The sequence below is a fragment of the Phoca vitulina genome, unplaced genomic scaffold, assembly GCF_004348235.1.
Source record: "Phoca vitulina isolate PV1807 unplaced genomic scaffold, GSC_HSeal_1.0 scaffold20, whole genome shotgun sequence".
Classification (NCBI taxonomy): Eukaryota; Metazoa; Chordata; class Mammalia; order Carnivora; family Phocidae; genus Phoca; species Phoca vitulina.
The window spans coordinates 9816041-9835979 of NW_022589723.1; the positions used below are offsets into that span (position 1 = coordinate 9816041).

Consider the following 19939-nt stretch of genomic DNA (forward strand, 5'->3'; position numbering starts at 1 on the left):
GCTTGAGAATAATTTCCTGGACTAGAATGTACCCGGAAGTTCAGCTTCAGGCTCCTGCTATCTCAAAATGCAAGAACCCCTTCATGGCCCTCACCTGCCAAGCCGTGTTGCCTGAAGGTGCTATCTTCTGGCTCCTCTTGAAATGGAAATGTACTTACAACTAACACCTTTAGCTGGTTTGGGGTTAAGTGATTTGTAAAGCTATGTACTTTTTCCCCCAAATTACTATGAAAAATTTGAAATATATAGAAAAGTTAAAGTAGTGTCCATATACCTTCCACCACAATTCAACAGTTAACATTTTGCTTTATCTACATATAGATAAATATATATAGCTTTAGCTGTGTATTTGCTTTATCTATTTATATGTGTATATATATTTTTTGGTGAACCATTTAAATGGCAAATAACAGAACTCTTCACCTAAATATATCTGCATGTATCTCCTGAGAATAGGGATTTTTCTTCCTACATAACCTCAGTATTATATTACACCTAAGAAAATTGACAGTAATTTAAAAATATTATCTACCATTTAGTCCATATTCAAATTTCCCAAATTATAAGAAGGTGGTTTGTTCTTGTTGTTTTAATGTCTTTTAAGTCTCTTTTAATCTATAGCTTCCCTTAGAGAATAGGCCAGCTCTTGAAGCCCTATGCCAGGGGAAACAGGAAGTGTTGGAGTGTGGAATGGTTGGGATTCAACACTTCAACTTCTCAATCTTTTATCTGGAGTTACCTTTGGTTGTAGTAGTATGCTTTACCTAGGTTATCAGTCTGTTCTTCTGTATTAAGATGTAGGATAAAGGCAAGGGAAAAATAACTTTTTTCTTACTCCCTTTTCATTTTATTCTTCCCTCTGTCATTCCTGCCTAGTGCTTGGTACTTCTCTGAAATGCCTTTGTCCTCTGAGCATGAGGCAGTGATACAGAGAGTTTTGTGGTCAGATTGGCAGGGTCTTTCAAGTAATCTTTCAACAGTATAAAATAATTATTTGCCCATTAGTGGAGAGAAATATAGCTTCATTCAAGACATGACCACGTCCACAGCCTTTTCTGGGAGGTCAACTCCAGAGACTTCCTTTGGGTTACGGAGAATTGGTGCAGGCTTGGGGCACCTGTCCTGTTAGCCTAGTACCTTCTGGTGAGAAGAGTTTACTGGAAATTTTCTTGACTTCATTTGTGGCAGTTCCAATATCTTTCTGCTCCTTGAAGTTGCTCTGAGCTCTACACCTTGGAGATTGCTTTATATTCTCTGTCATGGTGGATTTAGCACCTAGATTAAAGCTTGCTTTCCTCCTCCTCCTCTTTCTCCTTTTCTTTCTTTCTTCTTTTTATTTTTTTAAAAATGTTTTATTTATTTATTCATGAAAGTCAGAGAGAGAGAGAGAGAGAGGCAGAGGGAGAAGCAGGCTCCGCGCCAAGCAGGGAGCCCGATGCGGGAACTCGACCCCAGAATCCTGGGATCGTGACCCGAGCCGAAGGCAGACGCTTAACCATCTGAGCCCCCCAGGCGCCCCTCCTTTTCTTTCTTCTTAATAAACATTAGTTCTGGGGACGCCTTGGTGGCTCAGTCGGTTAAGCGTCTGCCTTCGGCTCGGGTCACGATCCCAGGATTCTGGGGTCGAGTTCCCGCATCGGGCTCCCTGCTTGGCGCGGAGCCTGCTTCTCCCTCTGCCTGCTGCTCCTCCTGCTTGTGGGCGCGTGCGTGCTCTCTCTCTCTGACAAATAAATAAATAAAATCTTTAAAAAAATAAACATTAATTCTGAAGTTTAGGACATAGATTGAGATTTGACCATATTGAGTTGTATTAAAAGTTGACATTTATTTGTACATTTGTCTACTGATTTCCATATAGCCTCCTTCCTCCTGGAAGATACCAGGTTTATGGTTCACGAAAATTTGTGAAGCATTCCATATGTTTTTTAAAAGATTTATTTATTTATTTATCTATTTATTTATTTGAGAGAGAGCGCGTGTGTGGTGCAGAGGGAGAGAAACTTCAAGCAGATGCCCCACCCCCCAGCTTGCAGTCTGATGCTGGGCTCTATCCCACAACCTGGGAGGTTATTACCTGAGCTGAAACCAAGAGACCCTTAACGGATGGAGCCATCCAGGTGCCCCAGGCATTCCATATTTTTAAGGAAACCAGCCATAAGCTGATCTTTTTTCTGAAATATGGGATGTAATACCATACCAGTACTTAGGGAATTTTTAGAATCATACTTTAAGAGGTTCTTTGAGATGATCTAGATTAGAAAGAGGTCTGATGGCTCATTTGTTGGTTGAATGGGTTGGACTAGATGACAACATCCCTGCCAGTTTTAAAATTGTATCAATAGCTATACATACTTATATATACATATATGGAATTTCTAGAAGGATTCACAAAAAGCTTGTAACAGTGTTTGCTTTTGGCAAGGGAGACTAAGGAACTTGGTTGTTAGGGAGACTTTTTATTGTGTACACTTTTGTACTATCTGCATTTTTACAATGTGCATGGATTATTTTCTCAAAAAAAGGGGCGCCTGGCTGGCTCACTCCATAGAGCATGCAACTCTTGCAGGGTTGTGAATTTGAGTCCCATGTTGGGTGTAAAGATTCCTTAAAAATAAAATCTTAAAAAAAAAAAAAAACCTGGTATAAAAAGAAATACAATTCAATGTTTTCCTTGTTAAAAGGAGAGTAATCTGAATATATAATAGTCTAAGTACTAAAAACTGAACCAGTGGACTAAATATCCTGCAATTATTAAAAAGGACTCCAAAGCAACACAGAATAATTATGAGTGAATAAATGAGAAGCTGTTCCAACTATGGAAAGTGTACAAGTGGCTGATATTAGATGGTATATAAAGAAATGAAAACAGTGGTGTTGAGACTGAGAACAAGTTTTGTTCTTTCAAAAAATCTTTTGGGAAAGTTAGTCATTCTTTAACTGACTTATTTTTGTTAAACTAAAGGGAACTTTGGTTCTAGAGCATCCTTTGAGGCCAGAGGCCAGAGCCAGGGTAAACAGGTCAGGTTCCTGAAGAAAACGGCTGTAGCTGCCAGAGTCAGGAGAAAGGGAGAGATTAATTATAAGTGCAGCAGTGAAGCTGCACCTTCCGGCTCACAGTGTGAGCATGATGACGCTAGTGGCTAACCTGGAGTGCTTCCCCGGTATGAGACGCTCTGTCAAGTGCTTTCTTCTCCTGGACTCCCGTAGTTCTCTCCGCAGCGCTTTGTGTTCATCCCTCACTAGGTAGGCGGTGCTGCCATGAATGGGATCAGCCTGTTACCTGACCCCCACCAGAGAGCACTGGCTGGCACTGAGTGGGTCCACAGCTGCCTCCTCAGCGCCTGGCACCTGCCGGCTCTAGGCTGGCTCTGGGCTGGCTCTGGGCTGGCTGGGATTGATTCTTCTTCTCTGCTCTTTTTGGAGAGCTAGTACCCAACAGCCCAGCTTGGGGTGAAATCTGATGCTGAAGAATTCACTGCTGCCCCTAGTGTGTCCTCTCATCCTAGCTCCAGGCCATTCACTTCCTGCTTCTCCCGCTGTGCCCCGGTTTACTTTGTCCCATTGTTTGTAAAACTGCAAGTAGATTTGGTTGAGCTGGGGGAGGAGGGCTACTATCAGAAAGCCTTCAGCCACCCCTTTAAACCCCTGAAGGTACAGCCTAGGACAAAGTCCACACTTACCACACCCTTTTTGGCTCTTGTCTTTTACCCTTTGATAACTCCTTTTTCTCCCTTCCTACTTCCCATCAGCCGGGAAACTAAACTATTTCCCAGAAATTCCTTTATGCATTTTCAAATTCTTACCGTGTACCTGCGGTTATTACCTCATTTTAATTGCCAGCTTGTGCTTGAGTTAAAAAATTAGGAGGAAAATAGCTTCCTTGTAGATATCATCTCTTGACAACCTGATCTTTTTACAGATTGCCTAATTTGCTTTCTGGGAGCCCATTCCTTTACTGGGAGCTCAGTGGAGCTCATGCAATCACAGAAAAGAGGATGACCTGACCCTGTGATCTTTTACCTAAATGTCAGTCCTGAGGGAAAAGAAAGCCACGAAAGCTTGGTGCAGGAGCAAGCCAGATTTTAAAAATAGAATCTGTCCCAGGGCACCTGGCTGGCTCAGTTGGTGGATCTTGCGACTCTTGATCTCAGGGTTGTGAGTTCAAGCCCCATGATGAGTATAGAGATTACTTAAAAATAAAATCTTTAAAAAGATAAGATAAAAATAGAATCTGCCCTAATCTGTACAAGTTAACTAGCCTGGCATTGCCAACCTGAAACATCAAACTAATTAATAGGTATGTGTTTTTAATCAAAGCATACATTTAATAGCCTCTAAGTCAGGTGAAAAGGTGAGAAAAGTAAAAAAGGTTAGTTTTACAATTTCCTTTTAAACTAAATTTGGCTTTGTTTTGGTAAATCTTAACCACTTGACATTTAATACATAGTCCTAATGAAGCCTAGACTTCATTCCTGAGAGTCAATTTTGATTGCTTTCAGTTTATTTATTTTCTAATTCCTTTCTTTCTTTAGCTTTTAAAATTTCTGTTTTGACACTCTAGAAATGAGTTAGAGTTGAGACATCTCCCCATTTTACTCTCTTTGAAGTGTGTGGTGGGCTGGGGACCAGAAAGGCAGTTGACTTCTGAAGGGCCGTTTGAGTGGAGGGTGACTTCGCCAGCTGGGACTAATTTTGTGTTCTTTAGTTTCCCACAGTCAGATCACCCGCCTCTACAGCCGGTTCACCAGCCTGGACAAAGGAGAGAACGGGACTCTCAGGTAGGTAGTTCCCATCTTTATTTTCGGGCAATATCTGAACAGGTGCCTTTATCCCCAGGGCAGAGGTGATAGGCACCTAGAGTGCAGAGAGCAGGGACCAGTTCTTCACTGTCTTTGAACATCATGGATTCACAAGGAAGTTAAATAAGCGGAAGAATGGCATTACATTTATCACTAGGTACTTTCTGCCTTTACTCTTAACTCCGCTAAGTTTGGGTGGCCATTGTTCTGGTCCTTTTGAAAATCTCAGCTCTCTCTACTTGAGTTTTCCCATGGCCCTTTCCCAAACACGTTAGCTTTCAGGAAGTCGACCCATGGCAATCCAGGGTGGTCTAGATTGTTTTGCCCTCTCCTCTCATTTTCCAGTCCAGCCCCATAACCCTAAGGTACACCACTTTGTATGTATTAATGTTAGATAAGATGTTCAATGTTTTAGTCTACTTCTCAATTGAGGGCTCTTCTGCTCCTAGACAACAAAATATCTGGAGACGTTTTTGATTGTCATGACTGGGGCGTGCGTTGATGTCTGGTGTGTAGAGGCCAGGAATGCGGCTACATGTCCTATAATAGACAGGACAGCCCCCCCACAACAAAGAATTATTCTTCCCTAAATATCAAACATGCCAAAGTTGAGAAACTCTTGTCTAGAGTTAATTATATGACTTCAGAGTAATGTGATATTGTACCACTTCATATTTGTAATTGTCTTATCATAGTCCAATGAAATCTCTCCTTACCATTACCTCCCACCCTAACTCTCAGTAGCAAGCTCAGCTTTAACTAACTAATATAGAATGAAGCTGTTAGCTTTTCTAGTGGCTGGCAGGAAAGCAAGAAGTAGTTTGGGAATTATTTAGAAGACTTTTAGCACAGTTGTGGGATGTGGTATAAAGGGGGAAGGAATACAGTTGCTATGCCTTTGTACATAATCCTCAGACAGAATAGCTAGAGAATGCTGATAAATCCATAGGGCCATGTTTGTACAGGGCAAAATCTGCTGTCACTGGAAGCTGGGATGGACTCAAACCATGCTGTATAGTCATTAATGTCAACAACTATGGAATACCTACCATGTGCAAAGACCACACTGGGTGCTTTTTCTTCTTTTTTATATTGAGGCAAATATACATAACATAAAATTTACCATTTTAAAGTATACAATTCATTGGCATTAAGTGCATTCACAATGTTATATAACCATTACTACTATCTAGTTAGAGAACATTTTCATCACCCCGGATGGAAACCTTGTACCCAGTAAGCAGTCACTTCCTATTTCAGGGGCAGGGGCAACCACTAATCTACTTCTTTCTCTCTCTGGACATTTCATATAAATGCAATCATACATAGGTGGCCTTCTGTGACTGGCGTCTTTCATTTAACATGGTGTTTTCAAGGTTCTTCAACAATATAGCATGTATCAATACTTCATTCCTTTTTATGGCTGAATAATATTTCATTGTATGCATATACCATATTTTGTTTATCTGCTGATAACTTGATGGGCATTTGGGTTTTTTACACCTTTTGGCTATTATGAATAGTATTTCTATGAACATTTTTGTGTGGACATATGTTTTAATTCTCATTGGACTTACACTTAGGAGTAATATTGTGGGTCATATGGTAATTTTATGCTTAATTTATTGAAGAACACCAAATTGTTTTCCACAGAGGCTGCACTGTTTTACATTCCCATCTTCAGTGTATTGAGGGTTCAAACTTCTCTACATCCTCACCAACACTTACTGTCTTTTGATGCTAGCTATCCTGGTAGGTGTGAATGGTGTATCATTGTGGTTTTGCTTTGCAGTTCCCTGCTGGCTGTTGATAGTGAGCATCTTTTCATGGTTGACCATTTGTATACCTTTAGAGAAATTCCTATTCGAATCCTTTGCCTATTTTTTAACTGGTTTGTCTTTTTGTTGTTGAATTGTAAGAGTTCTTCCTATATTCTAGAAACTAGATCCTTATGAAATACATGATTTGCAAATATTTTCTCCTATTCTGTGGATTGTTTTTGTACTCTCTTTGTAGTATTCTTTGAAGCACAAAAGTTTTAAATTTTGATGAAGTCTAATTTATTTTTTGGTCCATGTGCTTTTGGTATCATAGCTAAGAAACCATTGCCAAATCCAAGGTCATGAAGATTTACTCCTATATTTTCTTCCACGAGTTGTATAGTTTTAGCTCTTCTATTTAGGTCTTTGATTCATTTTGAGTTATTTTGTATGTGTATATATGTAATATATATATATGTATATATATATCGTGTGAGGTTAAAGTCAAACTTTATTTTTTTTGCATGTGGATATCTACCTGTCCCTGTACCATTTGTTGAAGAGACAATGTAGATTTGCACTTGAAAAATTAAAACAGGGGTGCCCGGGTGGCTTATTTGGTTGAGCGTCCGACTCTTAATTTTGGCTCAGGTCATCATCTCTGGGTCATGGGATCAAGCCCTGCGTCTGGCTCTGGGCTCAGTGTGGAATCTGCTTGTCCCTCCCCCTCTGCTTCTCCCTCTACTTGCGCTCTCTCTCTCTCAAATAAATAAATAAAATCTTTAAAAAAAGAAAAGAAAAAATAGACTAGAAATCTTTTGTTTGTTTGTTTTGTTTTTAAGTAATCTCTGTACCCAATGTGGGGCTTGAACTCACAACCTCGAGGTCAAGAGTCGCTTACTCTATGGACTGATTGAGCCAGGTGCCCCAGAAATCTTTTTTTTTTTTTTTCTTTCAGCCCTAATACTTGAATAATTTACTTGAGTTTGGGGTTACATCTTCCTCATAAATTCAGATTTAACCATTGAGTAAAGATATAGAATTCACATTCATTTTGAGTCCTTTTCTTTGTGGAAATTGAGTGGTATGTAAGTGTGTGTGTGTGTTTTAATCACTTTCATTATGTGCTGAAAAACAATGGAAAGACTCTTATAAAAGGAGCTGTCTCTTAGAAAGGATGAAAACTTTGCAGGTGTCAGCTAGTATTTACCTGTTCATTAAAATCTAGCTAAGGGGGCGCCTGGGTGGCTCAGTCGTTAAGCGTCTGCCTTCGGCTCAGGTCATGATCCCAGGGTCCTGGGATCGAGCCCCACATCGGGCTCCCTGCTCAGCGGGAAGCCTGCTTCTCCCTCTCTCACTCCCCCCTGCTTGTGTTCCCTCTCTCACTGTGTCTCTCTCTGTCAAATAAATAAAATAAAATCTTTAAATAAATAAATAAATAAATAAAATCTAGCTAAGATTTGCTCAATTCCTAAAATACTGTTTCATACTCTGGAATGCCAGTGAGCTAATTCACTCATTTGATAGGTATTTATTGACTGTCTGATGTGTGAGGCACTGTTCTCAGTGCTTGTTTCTACATATTCTTGGAGAAGAGGTGGTAGAAACTGATAAGATAATTTTTTATTTCATAGCTACCTGGATCTAACTGATTTTTTTGTACTCAGCTTTACAAAGCACTAGGTCCTAAATTTGTGCTTTGATCTCCATGTGGTGTGGATTCAAATATGGGAGAAGCCCCAGGCCACCTTGAGTACAAGAAGAAATTACATAGTAAACAACGAGCATATTAGATGTAAATCATTTTGTTGGACCACCCACTATCAGGGATTTCACTCTGGCTGTGCTTCCTGGCGACAGCCATGTCTGCCTCTGGCCATCTGTTAGATTGTCTTACCCTCTTCCTCAGCCGCATCTTCTCTTCTACTCCCTCCAGCTTTAGAGAATACGTGATGGACTCTTAAAATCTTCTATACTACAGTATGATAATGGCTCTTTCTAGCCTTTACTGCCAAACCCAGCTCAAGTCCTGTCTTGATCTTTCTAGAACCCATCAGGGTGCTTAGCCAAACGCAAGTGACCAATCTTTTGTTACCTGCAACAGGCCCCACTTTCTTAAGAAGGCTTTTAGCAGAAATAATTTCCTTTTCACATTTTCTTCACTTTCCTCTTCCATGATGCTCCATGCCTGGGCCTGAAGCCAGATCTACAGAGCAAGAGGCATGTACCATCCATAGCATTTGTATTGCTTTGTAGTGTCAGTCCCAGTGGGAACATAAAGCAGAAACTATGGAAGGCTTAGGTTAGAAATGGAGCTTCTCCAAGGTGCTTTCAGAGATTTGCCCCAAACTATGTTTAATAGGACACTAGTTTTTTGGTCTACCAATAGGTGTTGTATACAAAGAAGAAAAAAAATTATCGACTAAACTTTATGCAGAACTTCGTGAGCATGGTTTAACAGGATTCTTTTTTATGGGATTTCCTGGCATCTTTAATATGCTCAAGTGAATTGGGCCTCTTCAAGAAGGGAATATTGTAAACAGTATTTGTCAAATGATTTGCAGTTTTCCTATAGACTTCCTTTTTACATGGATCATCTTTCAGATTTGTATTTCATAGAATATAAAAATATATTGTAACCTCACAAATCTTATTTTCTTCAGATGCTATTATTTTGGGTAAAATGTTTCTACCACTGCTGTTGAAATTGATCTTCCTGAAATGGGCATCTGTCTTTTTTTTTTTTTTAAGACTTTATTTATTTATTTGAGAGAAAGAGAGCACACAGAGGGAGAAGAAGAAGCAGACTCCCCACTGAGCAGGGTGCTCCATGCGGTACTCGATCCCAGGACCCTGAGATCGTGACCCCAGCCGAAGGCAGACACTTAACCAACTGAGCCACCCAGGCACCCTGAGTATCTGTCTTGTAAAGGGTCTTGCAGTCGTCCTTTGCAGGTCAGGTCAAGATGAGAATCTCATCAGCATCTGAATACAAAGATGATTTCTTTTGTTTAAATATCTTCTGTACTGGGGCACCTGAGTGTCTCAGTCAGTTAAGTGTCTGCCTTGGCTTAGGTCGTGATGCCAGGTTGCTTGGGATCAAGCCTCACATAGGGAAAGGGAGTCTGCTTCTCCCTCCGCCCCTTCTCCCTCTGCCCCTCTAGTGTTTGCTAGCGCGTTCTCTCTCTCTCTCAAATATAAACCTTTAAAGAAAAACAAATATCTTCTGTACTGATCTAATGTATGATGTTAGAAGTCAGCATAATGATTACCCTTTGTGGAGGGGAGCAGGTAGAGAAAAAAGTATCCCCACGTTGGGTGTAGAGATTACTAAAAAATATAAATAAACTAAAATATTAATTAAATGCTGGGGCGCCCGGGTGGCTCAGTCTTTAAGCATCTGCCTTCGGCTCAGGTCATGATCCCAGGGTCCTGGGATCGAGCCCCACATCGGGCTCCCTGCTCCACGGGAAGCCTGCTTCTCCCTCTCCCACTTCCCCTGCTTGTGTTCCCTCTCTGGCTGTGTCTCTCTGTCAAATAAATAAATAAAATCTTTAAAAAATAAATAAATAAAATATTAATTAAATGCTTCAAATAATGGAAATCATTTCCATGTTAAATCTAAATAATAAGTTATTTATTTCTATTATATCACTTAAATAGGGAACACTTTTCTTAGAGAGAGAGAGAGAAAGCACAAGCAAGGGGAGCGGCAGGCAGAGGGAGAAGCAGGCTCCCCGTTGAGCAAGGAGCCGGACATGGGACTTGATCCCAGGACTCTGGGATCATGACCTGAGCTGAAGGCAGACGCTTAACTGACTAAGCCACCCAGGCGGCCCTGGAACACTTTTCTTAATTGAATATGTTCCCACAAGTATGTCCTTTTAACAGATTTTAATGTCCTCATTATGCATAAGTCATCTCACCATCGACCCTGGGGCCTGAAATATGAACAGTTAACTGAGGCTGATTTTCCAGGTACGAGAAGGAACCTGCATAGTGAAGATCAGTGTAGACGGCTGACACTTCTGGTTACTATAGGTCTCTCAAACATCCCTGTGCTTGTGAAGGTCTGGAAAACCACTCTTCACTGGGAATTTCTTGGCCACAAAGAATGCTGTTATATATGATTCTATTCTTAGACTTGCCTACTTCTAGGTGTAGTATCTTTTCTTAAAATATCTTTGAGGGGAAAAAAATATCTTTGAGGAAGATTTTCCTAGGTATACTATAAGGTAAAATATAATATTGGCATGCTTTTTTATGAGTACACACAAATTTTGAACAAATCTTACTTGTGTGTAGACTGCTTAGAGTCTATATTTTTTCTCTATTAGGTTCGTGTTAGTGGACAAATTTAAGAAGCTATGTTTTAGAAAAATTGCCCAGATGATCTCCATTCTACTATAGAACAACTAATAATAACAAACTGTATTGTTTAGCAGTTTACAAACTATTGTTTTGTACTCTTTCATTTTAATTTTGATACTATCAACAGTATTCCTCTTGGTCTTATAGAACTGCATTGTATATACAATCTAAATTCCAAGAGTAGAGTTAAGAAAAAAAGTGTCAAAGGACAAGTTTAGGTCTTACTGACATTGGAATTCCAAGACTAGATCCCTTTTGAGACTGAAGTTCAGGCTAGGTTGTGTACTCACCACTTGATATTAGACCTGGTATTTAAACTGTGCCTTTTCTCAGCTAAAATTACTCCAGCTTGTTAGACATTAAGCTGAGGTATGTGGCTATGCAATTCAAATGAGCCTTAATCTTCATTTAAAAGGGAGTAGTTACTGTTTCTTAACCTCTGTCAAAGAAGAGGAACCACTTTGGGTGATAATGCGGACTTTGTATTACAGAACGAATTATGTAGTAAGAGCTTAGTACATGTTTGTGGAATCAAATAATCAGGACCTCCGTAATTTCCTTTATCTTTTATCATCTTAAGCAATGGCTTCTTCTGGTTCATTCACTGATGTAAAAATTACTACCCAAAGTGATCAAGGAAGATTAGAATTCAGAGTTATTGTTCCAGAGCTTTACATTTAGTCCCCAGGTCAGTTTTTTTTAAGATTTTATTTATTTGACAGAGAGAGACAGCGAGAGAGGAAACACAAGAGAGGAGCGGGAGAGGGAGAAGCAGGCTTCCCGCAGAGCAGGGAGCCCGATGCGGGACTCGATCCCAGGACCCTGGGATCATGACCTGAGCTGAAGGCAGATGCTTAACGACTGAGCCACCCAGGCGCCCACCCAGGTCAGTTTTGACCTGTGTCACCACCAGATGTGTTGAAGATGAGCTTCTTGAATTAATTCAGCACCATCTAAATGTTAAACCGTTCTAAGAGAAACAGAGTATTGAAGGCTTCTGGATAAAATAGGGATATTGGGATGCCTGGGTGGTACAGTCGGATAAGCATCTGCCCTTGGCTCAGGTCATGATCCCAGTGTCCTGGGATCGAGTCCCGCATCGGGCTCCTGGTGTAGCGGGGAGCCTGCTTCTCTCTCTGCCTGCCGCTCCCCCCTGCTTGTGCTCTCTCTCTGACGAATAAGTAAATCTAAAAAAAAAAAAGATTAAAAAAATAAATTAATTAAAATAAGGATATTTCATTAGCACTTGGTAAAAGGGGGTAGAGGAATAAGTTTTATCTCTTCTGTTAGTAAACGTCTTGAAGGCAAGAATCAGGTTCATTTGAGTTTTATTTTTCTTCTTTTTTTACTTCTTACCTGGAAATAATTTCAAACTTACAGAAAAGTTCCAAGAATAATACAAAGAACTTCCACATACCTGATACCCAGATTTATCAATTGTTAGTATTTTGCCACATACCTTAGTGTGACATTCTTGTGTCAAAGTCAAGAAATTTCGTTTTGATATAGTACTATTATATAATTCCATATTCTGTATGGCCTGTGTTCCATTTTTACCTATTGGCTCAGTAATGTCCTTTGTAGCAATGTCATTCCTAGCCTAGATCATTATTGAGTTCAGTTGTATGTCTTTTAGTCTCCTATGATCTGGAACAATCCTCTGCCTTCCTCTGTCCTTCATGACATTCATATTTTTGAGGAGTACAGCACAGATATGTTATAGACAGCTTTATATTCTTGGCACAGAATATAAACTAAGAAGTTTTTAGAAAACACTTTTTGAATATTTTTTGGGAGAGCACCTTTCTTTCAGAATGTTTAATATGGGAAAGAAGTGTGTGTGTGTGTGTGTGTGTGTGTGTGTGTGTGTGTGTGTGTATTTATTTATTGGGGCACCTGGGTGGCTCAGTTGGCTGAGCGTCTGCCTTCAGCTCAGGGTGTGATCCCAGGGTCCTGGGATTGAGCCCATAGTTGAGCTCCCTGCTTAGTGGGGAGTCTCCTTCTTCCTCGGCCCCTCCCCCTGCTCGTGTTCTTGCTCTCTTTCTAAAATAAATGAATAATTTTTTAAAAAGATTTTATCTATTTATTTATTTGAGTGAGTGAAAGAGAGAGAGCAAGGGAGGTTGGCGAGGGAGAGGGATCGAACCTGGAGGAGACTCCCTGCTGAGTACAGAGCCTGGTGCAGCTGGATCCCTCAACCCTGGGATCACGGCCTGACCTGAAGTTCGAGGCTTAACCAACTCGGCCACCCAGGCACCCCAAGAAGTGTGTGGATTTTTTTTTTTATGATTTTATTTATTTATTCATGAAAGACAGAGAGAGAGAGGCAGAGGCAGAGGGAGAAGCAGGCTCCCTGTGGAGCAGGGAGCCCAATGTGGGACTCAATCCCAGGACCCTGGGATCATGACCCGAGCCGAAGGCAGACGCTTAACCGACTGAGCCACCCAGGCGCCCTGTGTTTTTTAATCATTCTATTCTATTCTATTTCATTCCATTTTATTTTATTTATTAAGATTTTCTTTTTAAGTAATCTCTACACCCAACATGGGCCTCAAACTCAAGAGTCACGCTCTCCACCGACTGGGCCAGCCAGGCGCCCCAGAAATGTGGGGTTTTTTTGGTTTTTTTTTTTAGAAAAAAGAACATGTGCTGTGACTTAAATTTAAATTTAGATTTAAATCCGAGTTGTGCCACTTACTAGCTCATAGCCCTGGGCAAGTTACTTTATCTCACTGACTCTCAGTTTCCTCAACTTGAAAAGGGTACAGATAAAATGTTGGCCTGAAGAAATGAGATAATGTGTATACCCAGAGCGGCACATGATGTGTGTACGATGAATGGTGGCTAATAATATTCATTTCAGCATAGCTTCCAAGTTGTGAGAGGATGACTGCTCTTGCCACGTTCAAGGCTTAAATACTTCTGTGGTCTGAGTCTGGAGACTCAATGGAGAAAAGGCCAGAATCAGAGCAAGGAAGGATGGAAATCAATTAGTTGTCACACTTTTATTCTTTCCTTGGACATTGCCTTAAGAATTGCTTGCATTTCATAGGTGTTGTAGATCTTACCAAGGGTACAGGATTTTTGCTACTATATACAAGCTCTGTGGTGTTGATAGTTTGCATTGCTGTTCACTCTCCAAACTTAATAACTAAGTACAAAATGGTAATGTTCAAAGAATGATTTACAGGGACAGCTCAGTATTTGCTTGTTAGTTGTTTTATTGACGTAACTTGTGTGCTGAATTCACTGGAATGTGGCATAGTCAAATCTGGCTTCTTCCACTCCTGAGTTGGTGCAAGAAACACTTGGCAGCTGCTAAAGTGCTATTCTTTGCAGTTATTTGGTATAATTTGCCACAGAAGTAAATTCCACGAGGTAATATTCTTGCTAGGTTGTACTCTTGCATGACTGAATGAGTTTCTGCTAAGGGCCAGTAGTCTCTAACCCAAGGTGATTCTCTTGGCAGCCGGGAAGATTTCCAGCGAATTCCAGAACTTGCCATCAACCCATTGGGGGACCGGATTATCAATGCCTTCTTTCCAGAGGGGTGAGTCCCTGCAGTTGTTGGCTTCCTTTCTGAGGCAAATCTGGAATATTATTGGTTGGGTCATTTTAAACCATGATCCTCCTGATTATATTGGGCATCCTTAACTTGGTCGTATCTAGAATATCTCTTCAAATAGGTATATGAGCCTATTTTCAAAATTCTGTCTTTAATCTCTGTTTAGCTTTAATGTAAAACTAAAATTTTTTAAAACTTTTATTTGGAAATAATTTCAAGTTTATAGAAAAGTTGCTAAAATTGAAAATAATACAAAGAACTCCTGTATTTCTTTCACCCGGACGCATCTGTTGTTACATCGTTAACCTTTTGCCTCATTGGCATGTGCTCTCTGTCTCCTTGTGTTCCAGCCAATGAAATTTAATCAAATCATATACAGGATTATAAATTTTCTAGTACCCACATAAAAAAAGTAAAAAACAAGTTAACCCTGTCAATATATATATTTTATTTATCCAATGTATTTAAAATATTATCATTTAATATATAATCAATATATTTAAATGACTAATATATTACATTCTTTTTAATATTAAGTCTTTGAAATTTTTGTGTAATTTACACCTACAACACCTATCAGCTGCTGTAATACTAATGTAAAATATTATGTATTTTATTCTTTTTTCCAGCTTTATTGAGAAATAATTGTCATATTGTGTAAGTTTAAGGTATACAGCACAGTGGTTTTATATATGTACATATTGTGATTATCACAGTAAGGTTAATGCATTTATCACCTTACATAGTTACTGTTTTTGTATGATGAGAACTTTTATAATCCATTCTCTTAGCAACTTTGAAATATACAACACAGTATTGTTGCCTATAGTCTGTCATGCTGTACATGACATCCCCAGAACTTAACTCATCTTATAACTGGAAGTTTGTACCCTTTGACCACCTTCACCTGTTTCTCCCATTGTCTATTTTATTCTAATATATCAATCATATTCCTGTTTTAATCTCCTTTATAGCACTTTCCCCCTGTCCAGTACAGGATCCAGGCTGGGTCAGTTGTCATGTTTCTTTGGCCTCCTTTAATGTGGAACATTTCCACAGCCTTTATTTTTCTTTTACAACATTGGCTAAGGATACAGTCCCCTCCACCACACACACAGTTTGTCAATAGACTTGGGTTTGTCTAATGTAGAACTAGGCTTTTGATATGCTTCACTACCTAATACACTGACTTCAGAGTACTGAGTAAATATTTATCAATTTGATTAGGTACCTTTTTCTGAATAAAGCTTTATTATGTTATATTATTTTAAGTAATCTCTTCAACAGTTTCTTCCTGGTTCCTTGTGACTTATCTGTATGACCCAAAGGACTTTAAAAAGTTCAGTGGTTGCCAATTTCTTAATAATGAGACTAAATGTCAGTGAAGATATTATCAGATAAAATGGAGAGGAAATTTTAGAACTCTAAACTGAGAGCAAAAGAATTTGCAAGTTGAGAATTTGGGCATTCAGTAAAGCTGAGTGACAGGGGGAAGACTAGCAGCTAGTTTGTGTGAAGATAGGAATTGAATCAAACAGACCTGCTCTCTTCAGATTCGTGTTGACCATGAGGAATCTCCTGCCCCCCATCTTCATTTTCTCCTTTTTCTCTCCGTGAACTGCCCTGTTTGTTTCAGGTGTGGTTTTTGTGCTGAAATCTTGGCGTTTTTTTCCTACTTCCTCCTTAGCCCATGCAGAGCATTGACCCTGTTCGGAGATAACTTATACATCTATGCTTTGTATCCAAACCTTTGCAATGAAAAGTAAACCCAGTAGAGTCATTTTGCCAACATTTTTTTCAGAATTCCGTAGTAACCACTGGTTATTAGAAAAAGCAGTTTGTGGGAAGCGGTTTTGACTGCAGTGTCGCCCGCTGTCCTATGCAATGTTCTGCTGAGGACCCTAGGCAGGTGTACAGGAGGAAGCTGAGGCCTGCACTGGGCTGCACTACTAAGCTCTCGGCAAGCTGCACTTCTGCTTCTTACTCTAATAAGATACAGATATTCAGTTTCTGGGTTTTTTGTTTCTTCTCTATCTAGTCTTATGCAAGTGGAATTTTTTTTTAATGAGATTTGAAAGTGGAGCATTGATATTTAGTTTCCTTTTACTCAGACCAATGGCAATAATATTTGTACTCATTAATCTGTTGTTCTGGCATATGACTCAAATCTCATTCCACATTACTTGATTCCTCAGATCTACTGCTCCATTAGCAACCTAGCTAACTTGAAAAACTAACAGTCATTCTTTTGAGTACAGTGGGCTCATGAGCTAGCTTTTGAAATCCACCCTTAGGAAGTCTGATGTGTGTGTCTGCCTGGCATTAAGAGACCTGACATAGCACAACGATTCAGTGGTGCAATAAAAGACTGGAATTTACTTTTAGGTAGTCACAGGAACCATGCAACTTGTTCTTTCCATGATTGCCATCGATAAATAACTATGTCACATTGGTTATTCTTCTTTGAAGTATGTTGTTCATTCAAGTTTTAGAATTATTTCTCACAGGGTTACTGATTTGCCTGTGGCACAATAGAAAGATTTTTTTCTAGTCTTAAGTACCAGAAAAGCTTTATACAAGAGTCTTCCCAACATTATGATCATGAGAAATCTATCCAATTGTGAGGGGATAATAAAATCATAATAAGTAACACAATTATTTTGCAGACATTTAAAATGTTTCAAAGTGTTTATATTGATTGAAGACATGCTTAAAAGTTTAAAAAAGCAGGATAGGAAATTGTATATGCAGTATGTTCACAATTATCCAAAAAGCATAGAAAAATGAATAAAAGAAAAGATATTAACAATAATAGTAATTGCTAGAGCTAGGAGTGGTATTTTCTTTCTACTTTCCCCCCCAAATTTCCAAAAATGTATTTATTGCTTTTATAGCAAAATATTTATTTTAAAAGCTGCATTTCCATAGTATAATTCAACCTTAAAATATCACTAGGTGTATGTGAGTGCAGGTGAAACATGCGAGGTGGCTGGGAAGTCATTGGGTTGACAGCTAATTTTTACTGCTTGCTATAGAGTTTGAAGCAGTGAGTTCAAGTGCTGGCTTGCCTGATAGTGTAGCCCTAGTGCTACTTGAAATCCCTTTTGGGAAAAGAGCTACAAGGAACTTGAGTAGGTAACTCTGCTGAGTTCTGTTACCTCTCTACGTCTGATTAATCATTTATAATGTGGGAAAAATAATACCTACCTCACAAGGTGGGGGTGATGCTTAATGAAGGTATTTTATGAGTCCTAAAGAATCGTGCATATGGGGAAAGACCTCATTAAATGGACTTTCAGGCCACTCTAGCTAAAACTGTTGCCAATATATTGGATTCATAAGAAAGAATCACCCTGATTGAGATGGTGTTCTGTTTATTCTGTTTCCCAATCAGAGAGGACCAGGTAAACTTCCGTGGATTCATGAGAACTTTGGCTCATTTTCGACCTATTGAGGATAACGAAAAGAGCAAAGATGTGAATGGACCAGAACCACTCAATAGCCGAAGCAACAAACTGCACTGTAAGGAGATAAAGTTTTCTGGCTTAAAATATTTGCTTTTATTTGCATTTACAAATCATTTATTTACTCATTCATTCATTGAGCAAGTATTTACAAGAGCATAGTGATTAATTACAGAGACTGGGTTCGGATCCCAGCTCTGCTGCTTTTTAGCCATGTGACTTTGGGCAAATTATTGAAAATCTTTGGGCCTTGGTTTCCTCTTGTGTAAAATGGGATGTTAAGGGGTTTCGCATAAGGATGTTGTGATGATTAAATGAGTTAAAGTATGTGAAGTACCCGGCAATAAGAACTTAGCTGCTAATATTAATCCTTAAAATTCATAGAATGCTTACCGTGCACCAGGCAGTGCGGTGAATGCTAGAGCAACAACAGTGAATAAGACCTAGCCCCACGTGCAAGGAAGAATGGCAGTCTCAGCTGATCTTAGAATTTGATGGATACTGGATGTGACTCAAGTAGGCTTAGACAGCTGGCTTAGTGCAAGATTTAACTTTTGTCCCCATGCCTCTTGCCTCCTTTCCTTGGCTGTTTGTTAGATTTCCCTCTGCCCTTGTTGATTCATGTATGGGATTGCCCAATCCCTTACAACGCTTCTCCAGAAATTGAAATTGAATTTCTCTTTTCATTCCAACACAAGTTGAAATGGAAATGGAAATTGTATTGCATTGATTGAGCCCAGGCTTCTGTTGCAAGAGTGCACAGTGGTATACAGAGAGGTCTTCGAAGCCACAGAATAAATGGGGCCCATCAAGTTTTTATTGGATGATTTAAAGAAAAATAAAAGGCCTTTAAATAGTGAAACAAATATAGATAACTCATAGAAAATAATGCCAGATTTACACACATTTGAAAGATGCAAGCCACCTGGCTGGCTCAGTCAGTAGAGCATGTGACTCTTGGTCTCAGAATTGTGAGTTCCAGCCCCATGTTAGGCAGAGAGATTACTTTAAAAACAAAAAAAAAAAGAAGAAAGTGGCTCAGTCGTTAAGTGTCTGCCTTCGGCTCAGGTCATGATCCCAGGGTCCTGGAATCGAGCCCCACATCGGGCTCCCTGCTCAGCAGGAAGCCTGCTTCTCCTTCTCCCACTCCCCCTGCTTGTGTTCCCTCTCTCGCTGTCTCTCTCTGTCTGTCAAATAAATAAAATCTTTAAAAAAATAAAAAATAATAGAAGAAGAAGAAAGATGGGTATGTGAGACTTAAACTTTTAACTTGTAGCCTTTGGGCCACATCGTCAGATCTCCCTAGCTATGGGACTGTGATTTTACTCTCTTGATATTTCGGGTAAAGAGTTTCAGAAGCACTGAAATAAGTTTTGTTATATAGGATGGGGAAGATTTTTGAACCAAAATAGTAAAATACTGCTCTTCTTTAACACGGTATCATGTACCTTAATGAAGACCAGAAAACTTAAGTACAAACAAAACAATGTAGAAGAAAATAGAACTCCAATGAATTGTTCTCAAATGTATTGAATACTTTATGTTTGTTAGTGAATTCTAATTTCTTCTTTCAAGACTAAATACGACTTGAGACCAAGCCTGTTTCTCCACATGTTAAGAGTTTCAGCATATGTTTAGTACAAGTTTGCCTGATTCTGACATTAGCATAATAGAAATTTTCTTACTCAATGTTGTCAGACCAGGGCTTAAATAATAATTGAAAAAGCCAGGTATAGCATAGAATCACAGAAGAGGATACATGGTTTAATATTTTATTTTACCTTAAAATATTTATTTAAATTCAATTAATTAACATATAATGTATTATTGGTTTCAGAGGTAGAGGTCAGTGATTCATCAGTCTTATAACACCCAGTGCTCATTATATCACATTAAGTGCCCTCCTTAATGTCCAGTTACCCCATCCTCCCCTCCAGGAACCCTCAGTTTGTTTCCTATGATTAAGAATCTCTTAAGGTT

General features: G+C 39.3%; 1 protein-coding gene across 1 annotated transcript in view; it reads left to right on the forward strand.

The window, feature by feature from the left end:
- CHP1 (calcineurin like EF-hand protein 1) overlaps positions 1-19939 on the forward strand; it is a 42821-nt gene that overhangs the window by 4315 nt on the left and 18567 nt on the right. Inside the window, exons 2-4 of the mRNA XM_032417297.1 lie at positions 4706-4778; positions 14400-14480; positions 17890-18017. Coding sequence (XP_032273188.1) covers positions 4706-4778; positions 14400-14480; positions 17890-18017 — 282 coding nt within the window. The remainder of the gene's footprint in view (positions 1-4705; positions 4779-14399; positions 14481-17889; positions 18018-19939) is intronic.